A 16,659-nucleotide genomic window follows, 5' to 3' on the forward strand; every position below is an offset into this window, starting at 1 on the left:
CTTGATACATATTGGGAAATGTTTTACTATGTTACTCTCTGCCTTTACTCACATTGTTAATTGTAAACCGGATTGATGTGATTCCTATCATGAAACTCGGTATAATAAAAATAATAAATAAATAAATATTCCTCCTAATTATGCAAAGGGTTCTAAAACTCGAGGTTTATGGAGGGTACAATCGAACACTACAGGCTACTACTTTCCCATAGAAAGGGGAGACCCCATATCTGGGTTTCCTAAAAGATCTTGTCGAAGGCATTATTGCAAATCCCTGGAGGATCCATGAACTGGACTTGGACTCTTCCTCCTTCAGCAAATCAAACAGAATGGCATATATATGTCATTCTCTTCACAAAGCTATTCACAGAGGAGTCACTCTGGAGGAGACCTTTCCTCTTCCTGAGGGTCATGAGTCAACCCATCCTGATCAGAGAAGTCCTAGATCTAGTCTTACCCCCAGGATTACCTTGTCTAAACTTGATGGGTATTATAGGGTGTGGATCTGGATCTCACCTACGGCTTGATACTGTAAGGCCGCGGTAGAAACAGTGCGGCAGTGTCAGGCGCACCCTTCCTCCCCGCACGCACAGTTCTCTTGACCTAGCGCCTGATACTCTCTTCTAACTGCATGCAAATGCATGCCGCGGCTGTGAAGCGTTAGGGAAGGGTTATGCCCGCGCAACCCATTTTACTGTATAGGCGCTTAATACAGCGCCTATACAGTAACCTGGGTGCGCTGGTACCTGTCATTTCAAATGTCATTTGAAATGACAGGCACCAGGAAGTGTAAAAAACAAAATTTTTAAATACCTGTCGGAGGGCCGCGTGGGTCCAGGCGGCCGGCGGGATCCGGGGGGCGGGTGGTCGCGTGTTAAATCTAGGCCGCGGGCGGGTGGGCGCCTGTTCCAGGCTGCGGCGGGGGCGGGTGGACGCGTGTTAAATCTAGGCCGGGTCGCACAGACGTGCATTCATCCAGGCGGAGGAGCCGGCGGCGAAAGCCGCCGGCTCCTCCGCCTGGATGAATGAATGCGCGCCTGTGCGACCCCTGCGATTTGGTGCTCAAGGCAGTCATATGCCGTGACGTCGGGCGTCGTGACATCACGCCTTGAGCGCCGAATCGCAGGGGTCGCACAGGCGCGCATTCATTCATCCAGGCGGAGGAGCCGGTGGCTTTTGCCGCCGGCTCCTCCGCCTGGATGAATGCGCGTCTGTGCGACCCGGCCTAGATTTAACACGCGACCATCCGCCCCCCGGCTCCCGCCGCCGGCCGCCTGGACCCACGCAGCCCTCCGACAGGTATTTAAAAATTTTTATTTTTTTTTCTGACAGGTTTTGTGTCCCACAGCATTACATTTTCTCGATCATCTCTGTATCGCTTTTTTTTTTATTGTATTTTATTGTTTTTGAGTATCTTAAGCGGTGTCGATGGATTTGTTACTAGACTCACAGTCCTAACACCTACTAGGGGGAGGCGGTAAACTAACACGTTAAGGCCGCGGCAAAACAGCGGGTTACTAAGGAGATAATATCAGCGCCCGTTACAGTATCTGAGGGGAATAGCTAATTCCTTCATTATACAGCTAATTCGTTCATTTACACATCATATACATGCTGCGTGCGGAAAGGGTTATGTGTCTATTTTACGAAGCGCTAAGGACGCGTGAAACTGGAGACTATCGCTGGATCGCCTTACTCGTCTGTATTGTGCGCTCCCAGCACGTTACAGACGGGGAATCTTTAACCGCATGTTACTGTATCGACCTGCTAGCCAGCACGCAATGCTGCTAGTTGCATTGCCAGTGGAGCCTAGCACAAACATCTGCATACTGTGGGAGCATCCCTAGTGCTATGCTGAAAGGATGCAAAGTATCAGCACTTGTAGGGACACAACATTAATCTGCATCTAAACTGATGTCTATGCCCATGCACCAATATGCTCCTGTGCTCCAAACCTTCAAGATCTTACTGTCCAGCTCCTCCTTGAAAACTATCCATACCAGCAGACTGGGAGGCAAGAGGGGAGGCTATGTCTTCTTGGGCAAAGGTGAATTAGCACCTGGACCGCTTAAGACTAATGCAGTTCCCAAGACTAGCAAATGACCTCCCCTCCTCATGGGAACAATATGGGAGATTTGTGGCCACTGTCAGAATATCCCCTCTTCTTTGCATCACCAATGCTGATGCCTCATTTGAAGTGGCGAGAGGGTTACTGCCACCCTGTCGATTCATCATTGGCGGTCGGTGAATCCTGGTTCCTTCAATACCTAAGCCTCTGACACTGATGATGACCACTAGGCCAGGTTAAGGTCTCCCAAAAAGCTACAAGAAGCTCCTTCTGAGAATGATGGTCTGTGTCATAACCTCAAGGAAAGAGCAGCCTGAAACACTGTGCTCTGCCCCCAAGTGAGGCACCCATCAAACACAGGGATAAACATACCTAACCCAGTCACACAGATGGCAGTTAAACCACAGATTTCCTGAGGCATCACACCAAAAAATAACCAAGGCGAAAAAGGATTTGAAAGCTGGACAAAACCAGATTGATACATCAATGGTCAAGAAAAAAAAAATAAAGAAACTTAAACTTCACAAAATGCCTACCCGAGGACAAAAATACAGTCTACATCAGGGGTGGGCAATTAATTTTCCCATGGGGCCACATGAGAAATTGGGATGGTTTTAGAGGGCCGGACTAATATAATTAACTCAGTTCTCAATAGCCCTCCTTATGAAAAGACAGCAGTTTACCACCAATGTATGTCCTCTGAGAAAACACAACAAATAAGACAGATACAAACGCTTACATGCTAGCAAAATATCTCATCTCGGTAACAGACACAGAACCGACCTAACATACTCCCAGGATCTGTAGTAATGCACATAAACTGATCTGCACACAGTTACACTTGTATTATGGAATACACTCAAACAGGAGCAACCCTATCTATGAAAAGGCAACACTACAAATATTACATCAGACCCTAAACACCAATACACCTCTTATTAGGAAAACAGAACTAACAAGCAGCTATAGATCCCCCAAACAGAAATAATTGTAAAACTATACTAATAAGCAGAATAAATGTTTCTAAATAGCTATGAACAGAATAACATCCAACAATTAAAAACTCATAAAAACTATTAAACATTCTCCAAACACCAATAAAATATTTCAAAAAAGCAGACATCATACAATTAAAATGGCAGTCAAGAAAAATAAACTTAAAGCCACCTTTACTTACCCCCTCCAGCAGCTCTCCTACTCCCCTTCCCTGCAGGCCATGGCACACACCAGAAGCAGCAGTAGAAGCTAAGCTCTATACTTATGGTCCTCTTCCTTAGTGCCCATGTCTCTCACACACACACCATACCAATCATGCCCCCATGACCAGTTTCTGTCTCTCACACACCAATCATCTCCCAAACAGTCTTTGGCACACACACACCAGTCACCTTCCTGAACAGTTTCTCTCATGCCATACACACACACACACACACACAGGCTTCCCACTCCCGTGTTCTACTTGCATATATGGTCTTCTCACTCTCATAATCACTTTCTCTGTCTCTCTCTCTCACACACACACTCACTCACCAGTCTCTCACTCCCATGCTTGTTCTCTCCACATGCACAGGCTTCTCATTCCCAAAATCACTTTCTTTCTCTCTCACACACACACACCAGTCTCTCACTCCCATGTTCTCTTTCAGATATACCGGCTTCTCCCTCCCATGATGTGTCTCACACACACCCAGGTTTCTCACTCCCATGCTCACTCTTCACATGCACAGGCTTCTCATTCCCATAATCACTTTTTCTCTCTCTCTCTCTCACACACACACACCAGTCACCTGATCTCACTCATGCATACACACAGGCTTCCCACTCCCAAGTTCTCTTTCAGATATACAAGCTTCTCCCTCCCATGCTGTGTCTCACACACACCCAGGTTTCTCACTCTCATGCTCACTCTCTTCACATGCACAGGCTTCTCATTCCCATAATCACTTTCTCTCTGTTACACACACACCAGTCTCTCTCATTTCCATGCTCACTCTCCACGTGCACAGGCTTCTCATTCCCTGAATCACATTCTCTCACATGCACACACACCAGTCTTTTTCTCTCACAAACACAGTCACCTTACCAAGCAGTCTCTCTCTCTCTTGCATGCACACTCACCCAGGTTTCTCACTCCCACAACTCCAGGCATCTTATGCTCATGCTTTCCCACATACCCAGACTTCTCACTTCCATGCTTTTTCTCACACACACACACACACACCAGTCACCTCCCTGACTAATGCCTCACACTCTCACATACACATCAGTCATCTCCCTGAGCAATCACTTTCATTGTCTCTCACATACACACACACATCAGCTCTCTGACCACTCAATCACACACAGGCTGGCTGGCTGCTTCTCACTCTCTCTTACTCACTTCCTCTTCCCCCTACATATGTCACAGAGTTTTTTGCCGGTCCGCGGCGCGCGCTCCCGGTCTCTCCCGCTGCCGTTGCCGCTGGGCTGTCAGCACTTTCAAGCCCAGTGGGAACGGCAGCGGTGTTGGAAGAAGCTATGGCACCCGCGGCTGGCCTTTTCTTCTTCCCGCGCCTGCCCCTCCCGTGACCCGAAACAGGAAGTGATACAGGGAGCGGTGCGCGGGAAGGAGAAAGAGCCGTGCCGCGTCGGCTGCAGCATCGGCCCCCGAGCAATTGAACCAGCCGGCAATCGAGAAGAGAGTCAGCAGCATGAGCCCCCGCAGGCCAAGAAAGAAGAATCCCTTCGGCCGCGGGAGGCTCATGCTGCTGACTCTCTTCTCGATTGCCGGCTGGTTCAATTGCTCGGGGGCCGATGCTGCAGCCGACGCGGCACGGCTCTTTCTCCTTCCCGCGCACCGCTCCCTGTATCACTTCCTGTTTCGGGTCACGGGAGGGGCAGGCGCGGGAAGAAGAAAAGGCCCAGCCGCGGGTGCCATAGCTTCTTCCAACACCGCTGCCGTTTCCACTGGGCTTGAACGTGAGACAGCACAGCGGCAACGGCAGCGGGAGAGACCGGGAGCGCGCGCCGCGGACCGGCAAAAAACTCCGTGACATATGTAGGAAAGAAACTCGAGCGAAGGCACCGGCCAATCGGGCAGTGTGCCTTCGCTCGAGTCACTCCCCCCCCCCCCCCGGACGCTGTAAAAAAAAAACAGTTCATTCTCCGCTCCCCGATTGGCCGGCCAATCGGGGAGCGAGGGAGCGGAGAATGAACTGCTGCCTTCCCTCTGCAAGGGAAGGCAGCAGTTCATTCAGACGGGGAATGAGGCACTGCTGCCTTCCCTCTGCAAGGGAAGGCAGCAGTGCCTCATTCCCCGTCTGCTCTCAGCAGTGGGCGGGCCGGATTCAGACCATAGGCGGGCCGGATTCAGCCCGCGGGCCGCCCCTTGCCCAGGTCTGGTCTACATAGTCACATAGTAATGACAGCAGAAAAGGACCAAATAGTCCATCCAGTCTGCTCATCAAGCTTCTTATGGTAGTAACTTCCGCTCCATGCAGGTCACCCCCATGTTTCTCTTAAGGACAGTAACTGCCATTCCGTGTGGTTATCCCCAAGCCTTATGATACTCATAAAATAAATTATTGCTAGCAACATTTTTACTGGGCAATGAATCTTCTTGAAAATTCAGACAATGCTACTTGACATGCTTTGCTTATGAACTTGGCTGAAGAAGCAATCCTGTAAATTTTCTCATAACCTAGACCATAAAAGTCATGGCCCATGTTGGTTGCCATCTGAATCCAATTCCCCTTCCTACTCCCCCTGTCGAAGTGGAGAGTGCGATGTTGCAGTTGCAAAAGCAGCAAGGCATATTGGTTAAGGGTAGTAATCTGCATGCCTTCTGCTAAGGACAGTAATTGCTGCAAAAGCAAGTTAAACCCCATGCATCATTTTCTTTGTTTCCGTCCTCTAGCCTTTAGGGATAAACAGTGTTTATCCCACGCCCCTTTGAATTCTTTGGCTGTTTTTGTCTTCATCACCTCCTCTAGAAGGGCAATCCAGGCTTCCACCATAACCCTCTGTGAAGAAATATTTCCTGACCGTTTTTGAGTCACTCCCCCTGGAGTTTCATTTCATTACCACTAATACCTTTCCAACAGAAAAGGTTTGAAGTTCATGCATCATTAAAACCGTCCAGATATCTGAAAGTCTGTATCATATCTCCCCTGTACCTCCTCTCTTCCAGGGTATACTTTTTTAGATCTTTCAGCCTCTCCTCACAGGTCTTCAGAAACAGACCCCACACCATTTTGGTTGCCTTTCTCTGAACCACCTCTATCCTTTTAGTGATACAGGCTCCTGTACTGAACACAGTATTCCAGGAGAGGCCTCAACAAGGACTTGTAACATTATAACCTTTTTCTTACTGGTTATTCCTCTCTATGCAGCCCAGCATTCTTCTGGCTTTAGCTACTGCCTTGTCACATTGCTTCGCCATCTTCAAATTGCCAGAGACTATTACCCTAAGATACCTCTGTTGGTCCAAAGAGTACTACATACCAGATGCATGACTCTGTACTTCTTGGTTCTGAATCCCAGCTGCCAAATCTTCAACTACTCTTCAAGCTTTCTTAAATCACTTTTCATTCTCTACTCCTTCAGGAGTGTCCACTCTGTTGCAGATGTTAGCATAAACCACAAATAGACAAAATTTACCTTCTATCCCTTCCACAATACTGTTCACAAAGTTACTGAATAGAACCAATCCCAATGCCAATCCCTATGGCACTCCATTTAACATGGTTTTCCTCTTCCATTTACCATTACACATGGTCTCCTATCAGTCAACCAGTTTATAATCCATGTCAACATCTGGCGTTCACTCCAAAAGCTTCTCATTTTATTCGCAAGTCTCCTATGCAGGGCCTTATCAAAAGCTTTGCTGAAATCCATGCAGACCATATAGAGCGCTCTTCCTCGATCCTATTCCCTTGTCATCCAATAAAAAAGAAATCCGAGAGATAAAGCATAAAGCATAACCTGCAGATGTCCGTTCACACATCGCATCGGTTCACAATGAACAATAACTTTTAGGCGAAGCCCTTACATAAAACATTAGATAAAGTTTTGGGGCAGGCTCCACATGATGTCACCCATATGTAAGGAATGCAATCCTGTTTATCCTTGGAGAATACTATAAAACATTTTTTTAAAATGATGATTATTGCCACACAATATCTCCAACTTATTCTCATGTTTTACCATTAGCATTCTAGGGTTTTCCAATACTAGTGAACAGTTTAAATGCTGGAGTACTTTAAAACTAACATCCTTTCATTTATTTATATAGTTAAAGCTAACAAATTGCTTCAAGCTACAGAAATCTTCCAATCATATTTGAGCCTGAATTTTATTCTTCCTAATAGTGCTTCTTTTGTTAAAGATGCCTCAACCTGGAGACTAACTTACCTTGTGATCCATCATGAAAGCCACTGCCATAAAAATAAAAGTATTATCTATTACTGATTTTCAGAATCCAAAAGTTGATTGTTCTGAAGTACTATTTGAGGGTAAATACAATATAGAGCTATACACATTGGAGAAAATACCTGATAAACCCCAAGTTAAAGGGCATGGAACACAGAAGTCCAACAATTTTGAAAACACATTTAACTTTAATATTTTTTCCTTCTCAAGTTATCTAGCATATTTTAATTACTTTCTATACTACATGTATTAGAAAGATTCCAAAATCTGATCTGCATATTCATTGTGGATAACCTGAAAACACAACTGGCTTGTGGGGTCACCAGAACAAGTTTGGGAAAACCTGCTACAAAGAGAAGGCAACAATTACACAATACATTTTCTGCAATTTTATATTTTTAAATGAATATTTATCACTACATAGAAAGAGATGTGTTTTACTCAAACATTTACTTACCAGTTATTAGAATGTCAGTAGGTTCCAACTGTTCCAATTCTGTTTCTATTGATGCTGGATCTTCAAGTAAACTTGCGTGGTCCTCCAATAATACTGGATTTTTTTCAAGAGATTTTTCATTTTCCATTTCTATAACTATACCACTTGAAATCCCATAAGGTATTTGCTTGTTTAAATGCAATTTGTTTTCAAGCTCTGTAATCTGCAAATATTAGGACATTACTTTAAGACAGATGCAAACCTGAAATGTGCAAATTATATTTCATATAATTAACTAACCTGGAAATGTAATATTTTAAGTTGTTCTGTATGCCTCCTTTCTTTTACTTCAAGAATTTCTTTATGATCCTCTTCTTTTTTCATAAATTCTATTTCTCTGAAAAAAGTACAGTTATGCTATGAAGTTTCTACAATAATATATTTCTATCATCACAAACTTCAATCTTACCACAGTGTCTGTTCTACTAAGTAATAAATCACAAAGATTGGCCCACAATAAAAAAGTTCAATTTGTTTCTTGAAGCAACTGTAAATTATACTCTTGCAGTTTGATGGCAGCAAAATATTTCAAAGGACACATTTATAAATTACTAGATCTTGGCTTTTGCTAAGTTAAGACAGCAAAAGTTACTTACCTGCAGCAAGTGTTCTGAGGATAGCAGGATGTAAGTCCTCACAAGTGGGTGATTTCATCAGACAGCGCCCCAGTAAGAAGCTTTGATGTCAGCTTTTAGAGCTTTCAAACCTCCACTAAGCATGTGTAAGATTGTCCTGCATCATGAGCAATATGCAGGGACCTTCTTAGTTCTTTAATTACAATAATAAGCCAACTCCTAGGGGAGGTCTGTGGGTTCTCTGAGGACTTACATCTTGATGTTCTCAAAGAACATCTACTACAGGTACTTCACTTTCTGAAGACAAGCAGGATGCTAGAGTGCTCACAGGAGGGGAAATACTAAGCTACAAGTTAATTTTAACAAATAAAGGAAAAACAGAACATGTAAATTGGAGAAAAGAAAAGGAAATCTTTTTTGAGATGCGCCGACCACAATTGTACACAGTATTCAAGGTGTGGTCTCACCATGGAGCAATATAGAGGCATTATGACATTTTCCGTTTTATTAACCATTCCCTTCCTAATAATTCCTAACATTCTGTTTGCTTTTTTGACTGCTGCAGCACACTGAGCCGACGATTTTAAAGTATTATCCACTATGACGCCTAGATCTTTTTCCTGGGTGGTAGCTCCTAATATGGAACCTAACGTCGTGTAACTACAGCAAGGGTTATTTTTCCCTATATGCAACATCATGCACTTATCCACATTAAATTTCATCTGCCATTTGGATGCCCAATCTTCCAGTCTTGCAAGGTCCTCCTGTGATGTATCACAATCCGATTGTGATTTAACTACTCTGAATAATTTTGTATCATCCGCAAATTTGATAACCTCACTCATTGTATTCCTTTCCAGATCATTTATATATATATTGAAAAGTACTGATCCAAGTACAGCTCCCTGAGGCACTCCACTGTTTACCCTTTTCCACTGAGAAAATTGACCATTTAATCCTACTCTCTGTTTCCTGTCTTTTAACCAGTTTGTAATCCACGAAAGGACATTGCCTCCTATCCCAATGCTTTTTAGTTTTCTTAGAAGCCTCTCATGAGGGACTTTGTCAAACACCTTCTGAAAATCCAAACACACCTCATCTACCGGTTCACCTTTATCCACATGTTTATTAACCCCTTCAAAAAAGTGAAGCAGATTTGTGAGGCAAGACTTCCCTTGGGTAAAGCCATGCTGACTTTGTTCCATTAAACCATGTCTTTCTATATGTTCTGTGATTTTGATGCTTAGAACACTTTCCACTATTTGTCCTGGCACTGAAGTCAGTCTAACCAGTCTGTAGTTTCCCGGATCGCCCCTGGAGCCCTTTTTAAATATTGGGGTTACATTTGCTATCCTCCAGTCTTCAGGTACAATGGATGATTTTAATGATAGGTTACAAATTTTTACTAATAGGTCTGAAATTTCATTTTTTAGTTCCTTCAGAACTCTGGGGTGTATACCATCCGGTCCAGGTGATTTACTACTCTTCAGTTTATCAATCAGGTCTACCACATCTTCTAGGTTCACCGTGATTTGGTTCAGTCCATCTGAATCATTGCCCATGAAAACCTTCTCCAGTACTGGTACCTCCCCAACATCCTCTTCAGTAAACACCGAAGCAAAGAAATCATTTAATCTTTCCGCAATGGCCTTATCTTCTCTAAGTGCCCCTTTAACTCCTCGATCATCTAATGGTTCAACTGACTCCCTCACAGGCTTTCTGCTTCAGATATATTTTAAAAAGTTTTTACTGTGAGTTTTTGCCTCTACGGCCAACTTTTTTTCAAATTCTCTCTTAGCCTGTCTTATCAATGTCGTACATTTAACTTGCCAACATTTATGTATTATCCTATTTTCTTCTGTTGGATCCTTCTTCCAATTTTTGAATGAAGATCTTTTGGCTAAAATAGCTTCTTTCACCTCCCCTTTTAACCATGCCGGTAATCGTTTTGCCTTCTTTCCACCTTTCTTAATGTGTGGAATACATCTGGACTGTGCTTCTAGAATGGTATTTTTTTTTTTTTAAACAATGACCACGCCTCTTGCACATTTTTTTACTTTTGTAGCTGCTCCTTTCAGTTTTTTTCTAACAATTTTTCTCATTTAATCAAAGTTTCCCTTTTTAAAGTTTAGCACGAGAGCCGTGGATTTGCAAACTGTTCCTCTTCCAGTCAATTCAAATTTGACCATATTATGATCACTATTGCCAAGCAGCCCCACCACAGTTACATCTCTCACCAAGTCCTGTGCTCCATTGAGAATTAGATCTAAAATTGCTCCCTCTCTCGTCTGTTCCTGAACCAATTGCTCCATAAAGCTATCATTTATTCCATCCAGGAATGTTATCTCTGTAGCGTGTCCCAATGATACATTTACCCAGTCAATATTGGGGTAATTGAAATCTCCCATTATTACCGCACTACCAATTTGGTTAGCTTCCCTAATTTCTCTTAGCATTTCACTGTCCATCTCACCATCTTGACCAGGTGGACAGTAGTATACTCCTATCACTATAATCTTCCCCAACACACAAGGGATTTCTACCCATAAAGATTCAATTTTGTATTTAATCTCATGCAGGATGTTTATCCTGTTGGACTCTATGCCATCCCGGACATAAAGCGCCACACTGCCTCCCGGGTGCTCCTCTCTGTCATTGCGATATAATTTGTATCCCGGTATAGAACTGTCCCATTGGTTATCCTCCTTCCACCATGTCTCTGATATGCCAATTAAGTCTATGTCATCATTCACTGCTATACATTCTAATTGTCCCATCTTACTTTTAGACTTCTGGCATTAGCATACAAACATTTCAAAGTTTGTTTTTGTTTATATTTTCATTCTGCTTTTTAATTGATAGGGATACGTTAGAATTTTTTAGCTCAGGTGAGTTTTTAGTTACAGGCACTTGGACTACTTTTCTTATTATTGGAACCTCACTGTCAGGATGCCCTAATTCTAATGCATCATTAGTATCCTTTGAAAATACCTCTCTCAGAACCATGCGCTGCTGAGCGACTGTCTGCTTTTCCCTTTGTTCTAGTTTAAAAGCTGCTCTATCTCCTTTTTAAAGGTTAGCGCCAGCAGTCTGGTTCCACCCTGGTTAAGGTGGAGCCCATCCCTTCGGAACAGACTCCCCTTCCCCAAAAGGTTCCCCAGTTCCTAACAAAACTGAATCCCTCTTCCTTGCACCATAGTCTCATCCACGCATTGAGACTCCGGAGCTCTGCCTGCCTCTGGTGACCTGCGCGTGGAACAGGGAGCATTTCAGAGAATGCTACCCTGGAGGTTCTGGATTTAAGCTTTCTACCTAAGAGCCTAAATTTGGCTTCCAGAACTTCCCTGCCACATTTTCCTATGTTGTTGGTGCCCACAAGTACCACGACAGCCGGCTCCTCCCTATCTAAAATCCTATGAAGGTGACGCGTGAGGTCCGCCACCTTCGCACCAGGTAGGCATGTTACCAGGCGATCCTCACGCCCACCAGCCACCCAGCTATCTACATTCCTAATAATCGAATCACCAACTATGACGGCCGACCTAACCCTTCCCTCCTGGGCAGTAGGCCTTGAGGAGATATCCTCAGTGCGAAAGGACAATGCATCACCTGGAGAGCAGGTCCTTGCTACAGGATCCTTTCCTCCTGCACCTAGTAGATGCTCTCCAATCATGAGACCTTCTTCCTCCAAGGCAGCACCAGGGCTGCCAGTCTGAAGTTGGGACTTGGCTACTATGTCCCTGAAGGTCTTATCTATATACCTCTCTGTCTGCCTCAGCTCCTCCAGGTCTGCCACTCTAGCCTCCAGAGATCGGACTCGTTCTCTGAGAGCCAGGAGCTCTTTGCATCGCATGCACATGTACAACTTCTCACCGGTGGGTAAAAAATCATACATGTGTCACTCGATGCAAAAGACTGGGAAGCCGGGGGGAGGAATCCAAGATGGCGGCTGAGTGAGAAGTGGGAGAATGTTGCTCCTCGTAAAAACATATTCCTCAGTGAAATAAGTAAGAAATATTTATAAATGCCAGATACTAAACGGAAGGGACGGCTCCGTGAGAGTCTGGCCGCAATTGAGGCACCTGAACTGCGACAAAGTGCTATTACAACCTTCTTCTCTTCAACGCCGAACCAGCGAGGAGCGAGTGCCGCGTAGGAGGGAGACATGGAGCGAGCGTCTCTCTCTATGGCAGAGGAAATCTCGCTAAGCCCCGGAGCGCCCGAGACGCCGTCCCCACCCCAGCGAGATGGTGAGAAGCGGGAGATAACACCAAAAAGTTCGCTGCTAAGCCACAAGCTGGAGAGAGGCTTGGGAATGGCTGAAGCAGGACGAACACCTCAGCTGGGAGGTTATTTGCCCCGAATGCCGAGAGACAGCGACCCCGATACACCAGCGCTGGGAATTGAAAGGGACACTTTGACTGGTGCCGCAGAAAGAGGTGAGTCAGAACAAGAACAAGCATTAAATCCCTTTCTTGTAAAACCTGTGGTGATTACGGTGGAAGCTTTGTGGGAAGCTATGGCTGCCATTGAAGCAGCCGTTGTGAATTTATCAAAAGTATGTATTGGAGCAAATCTGCGAAGTATAGAGATTCAGAAAAGACTGGATGTTCAGAATGAAAAATTTCGTGATATGGGAGAGAAAATTAAAGCTGTTGAAAGTGAATACCACCATGTTATTCAACAAGAGACAGTGCTAAATAAAAAAGTTGAAAATATTGAGAATAATCTCCGCAGTTTAAATATAAGGGTTCTAAACTTCCCAGTCATTCCCCAAATGCCTGCAATTGATTTATTCAAAAAATAGCTAAGAGATATATTAAATATGCCTTCTGAAGCTTTGCCTTTAATTTTAAAGGCCTATTACCTCCCTCAAAAGAAACGGGAAGAAGGCCAGAAAGAGGTGGAACCCCAAGCACAGATGAATATTACAGACTTGCTAGAACTATCAACTGAAGACACAGTCTCAACAAGGGGAACTTTATTCGTGTCCTTTGCTTTTAATACAGAGAACAACACAGTGATGAGACTGTTTTTTCGTAAGAGAACTGAAAAAATACTATGGTTATACTATTAGGATGTTTCCTGATATCACCCGGTCGACACAGGAAAGGAGGAAAAAGTTTATTGAAATGAGGATGGAAACATTAGCTATTTGTTCTAAATTTATACTTCGGTACCCTTGTAAATATGTAGTAAGATATCTTGACTTAGTTTATGTCTTTTTCGAACTGTCTCAACTCCACTTTTTTATTGATTCACATTCAAATGAGGCTTAACAGTACAGTAGGCTTAATTTAGGCATTTCTCAGCTGCCATTGTTTTCTTTTTTCATTTTACCTAATATTGGATCGCTCAAAATTTGATTAATATCCCCCCCCCCCCACCGAATTCTTATTATAAAGATGGACCATATGTTTTTAGATACCTGATTGAAGATGTTACCTTGAGTTTATTTATTTATTTAGCAAATGTGCTACATCTATTTTCTCCATTCACAAATATTATTTTTGTGTAATTAATGTTAACATGCAATAAAGAAAAAAATATTTTAAAAAAAAGACTGGGAAGCCCCCCTCTTGCTGCTGGACTGCTGCCTTCATCTCAATTTTGATCATTTCCTAGTTAAGGTTTAGGTTGCTATGGGAGTAGGAATGTGTCTAATGTCCTTTAAATGTATTAGTGAATTAACTATATGTCTGGTAGTGGCCTACTGGGGTCTGATCAAACTCTAAATAAAGTTTTTGGGGTTTTTTGTTTTTTTTTGTGAAAGCGGCACCTGCCTATAAATTAGAGGATGAGCTAGGGGTGGGTGGGCGAGGGGTGGGAAATCCAGACAGTCTAACTTCAGTTAGTCAGCCAGAGTGACTCACTGCTCTCTTGATTAACAAATGTTGGTCCCTATTCAAACCAAATCACACTACCTCAACACTTTTCCAAGGTGAGTAACTGTGCTGAACTTTTCAACTTTTTTACTTAGGTACACTGCTCCTAGCTTATTTCTAGCTTCTGGCTACTTTTTGTGGTTTGTTTTTGTGGGTTTTTTTTTTTTTTTTTTAAATACAAACACTCAGTTCTGCTTACTAGCTGCCTTACAGACTTTTAAAAATAAACACACTAACTACTGCTTACTAGCTGCTTTATTGACTGACCATTTAAAAATACAGTCTAACTTGTTTATTTGCTGCCTTACTATTAAAAGCACAAACACATTAAATAATTTTCCCAAATAGTTAACTTTGCCCCAATACTTTTAAAAAAGACATTGTCCCAAGCAAAAACTTACTGATTCCTTTCAGCCACCAGCAAGGTGATCCTCTCCTCAGTGCTCCCACTGGAATGTGGGTTACTGAGCTCACTAATAGCTTCCACCACATTCTCTGGCAACAAATTCCAGACCTTGATTTATTTGTTTAGGTTCTGCTTTTCACACTTTTTTCAGCATTTCAAAGCCGATTACATTTAGGTATTGTACGTATTTCCCTATCCCCAGGGGGCTTACTATCTAAGTTTGTAGATGAGGCAATGGAGGGTAAAGTGACTTGCCCAGGGTCACGAGGAGTGACAGTGGCACTTGAACCCTGGTCTCCTGATTCGTAGCCCACTGCTCTACTAGACTACTCTTCCACTCAGACCTTAATTATGCGTTTAGGAAAAACATTTTCTCCTATTAGTTTTAAATGTACTCCATTGTATGTCCCTTGGTCTTTGTACTTTTTGAAAAAGCAACCGATTAACGTTTACTCATTCCATTCCAATCATTTTATAGTCCTCTATCATATCTCATCTCAGCCATCTCTTCCCCAATCTGAAGAGTCCTAATCTCTTTAGCCTTTCTTCATAAGGGACTTGTTTCTTCCCCTTTATCATTTTGGTTACGGTTTTCTGTACCTTTTCTAATTCTGCTATATCTTAGTTGAGATGTGGTGACCAGAACTGCATACAATACTTAAGTTGAGGTCGCATCAGAGCGTGAGAGGCATTCTGATATTCTGTTTTTATTCTCCATTCCTTTCCTTATAATCCCTAGTATCCTATTTGCTTCCTTGGCTGCTACACACTGAGCAGAAAATTAACATTTTCAACAATGACACCTAGATATTTTACCTAAGTGGTGAATCCTAATGTGGAGCCTTGCATTGTGTAGCCATAATTTGTGTTACTCTTCCCTTAGTGCATCACTTTTCACTTGTCCACATTAAATTTCATCTGCAATTTCCATGCACAGTCTCCCAGTTGTGCAAGGTCCTCTTGCAATTTTTCACAATCCTCTTGTGATTTAACAGCTTTGAATAATTGTGTCACTGGCATATTTTGATCACCTCACTTTCTGTTCACATTTCTAGGTAATTTATAAAGATATTAAAAAGCATTGGTCCCAGAACAAACCCCCCTAGGGCATTCCACCATTCACCTTTTTCCACTGAGAAATTTTTACTTTTAGCCATACGCTTTATCTTTTAACCAGTTGGCAATCCACAATAAGACACTACATCCATTCCATGACTTTAATTTCCTAAGTCGTTTCTCAAGACTGGAAATCCACAAACACAAAATCAATTGGCTCACCTTTATTCACATATGTATTTACGCCCTCAAAACAATGTAGCAAATTTGTGAGGCAAGGTTGTTGTAAGAACATAAGAAATTACCATGCTGGGTCAGACCAAGGGTCCATCAAGCCCAGCATTCTGTTTCCAACAGAGGCCAAAACCAGGCCACAAGATCCTGGCAATTACCCAAACACAATTAACCAAACACTGTTTTATGCCATTAGGCTCAATATGTCCCATGCTGATGTATGACTATTCATATCCACAACAGCAATGACCTCCTCTTCTGGTAAAAAGGACTTTGCTTGCATCATGTTTAGCGGAGCTCCTATGAATTTTAATCGAGGTGATGAACTCAGATGGGATATGGAATAACTTACAATTAACCCTAGCAACTCCAGCACCCCGTTTTGCACATTGATTTGTGCACAACTTCCTGAGAACACACATGTACTCTCTTGCAGGCCTAGAAGTGCTACATCTGCTGCTAGACATTTTGTGAATACACATGGTGAAGATGCAAGGCTGAGCGGTAAGACGTGGGTGATGCTTCCCTAC

The 16,659-nt window shown here is 43.1% G+C and overlaps 1 protein-coding gene across 1 annotated transcript in view; it reads right to left on the minus strand.

Moving 5' to 3' along the window:
• The window catches only part of LOC115093677 (neurabin-1-like), a 476,950-nt gene that overhangs the window by 193,121 nt on the left and 267,170 nt on the right, over positions 1 to 16,659 (minus strand). The window contains exons 10-11 of the mRNA XM_029605797.1: positions 8,214 to 8,310; positions 7,935 to 8,136 (exon numbers count right to left, since the gene is read on the minus strand). Coding sequence (XP_029461657.1) covers positions 7,935 to 8,136; positions 8,214 to 8,310 — 299 coding nt within the window. The remainder of the gene's footprint in view (positions 1 to 7,934; positions 8,137 to 8,213; positions 8,311 to 16,659) is intronic.

The sequence above is a fragment of the Rhinatrema bivittatum genome, chromosome 6, assembly GCF_901001135.1.
Source record: "Rhinatrema bivittatum chromosome 6, aRhiBiv1.1, whole genome shotgun sequence".
Classification (NCBI taxonomy): Eukaryota; Metazoa; Chordata; class Amphibia; order Gymnophiona; family Rhinatrematidae; genus Rhinatrema; species Rhinatrema bivittatum.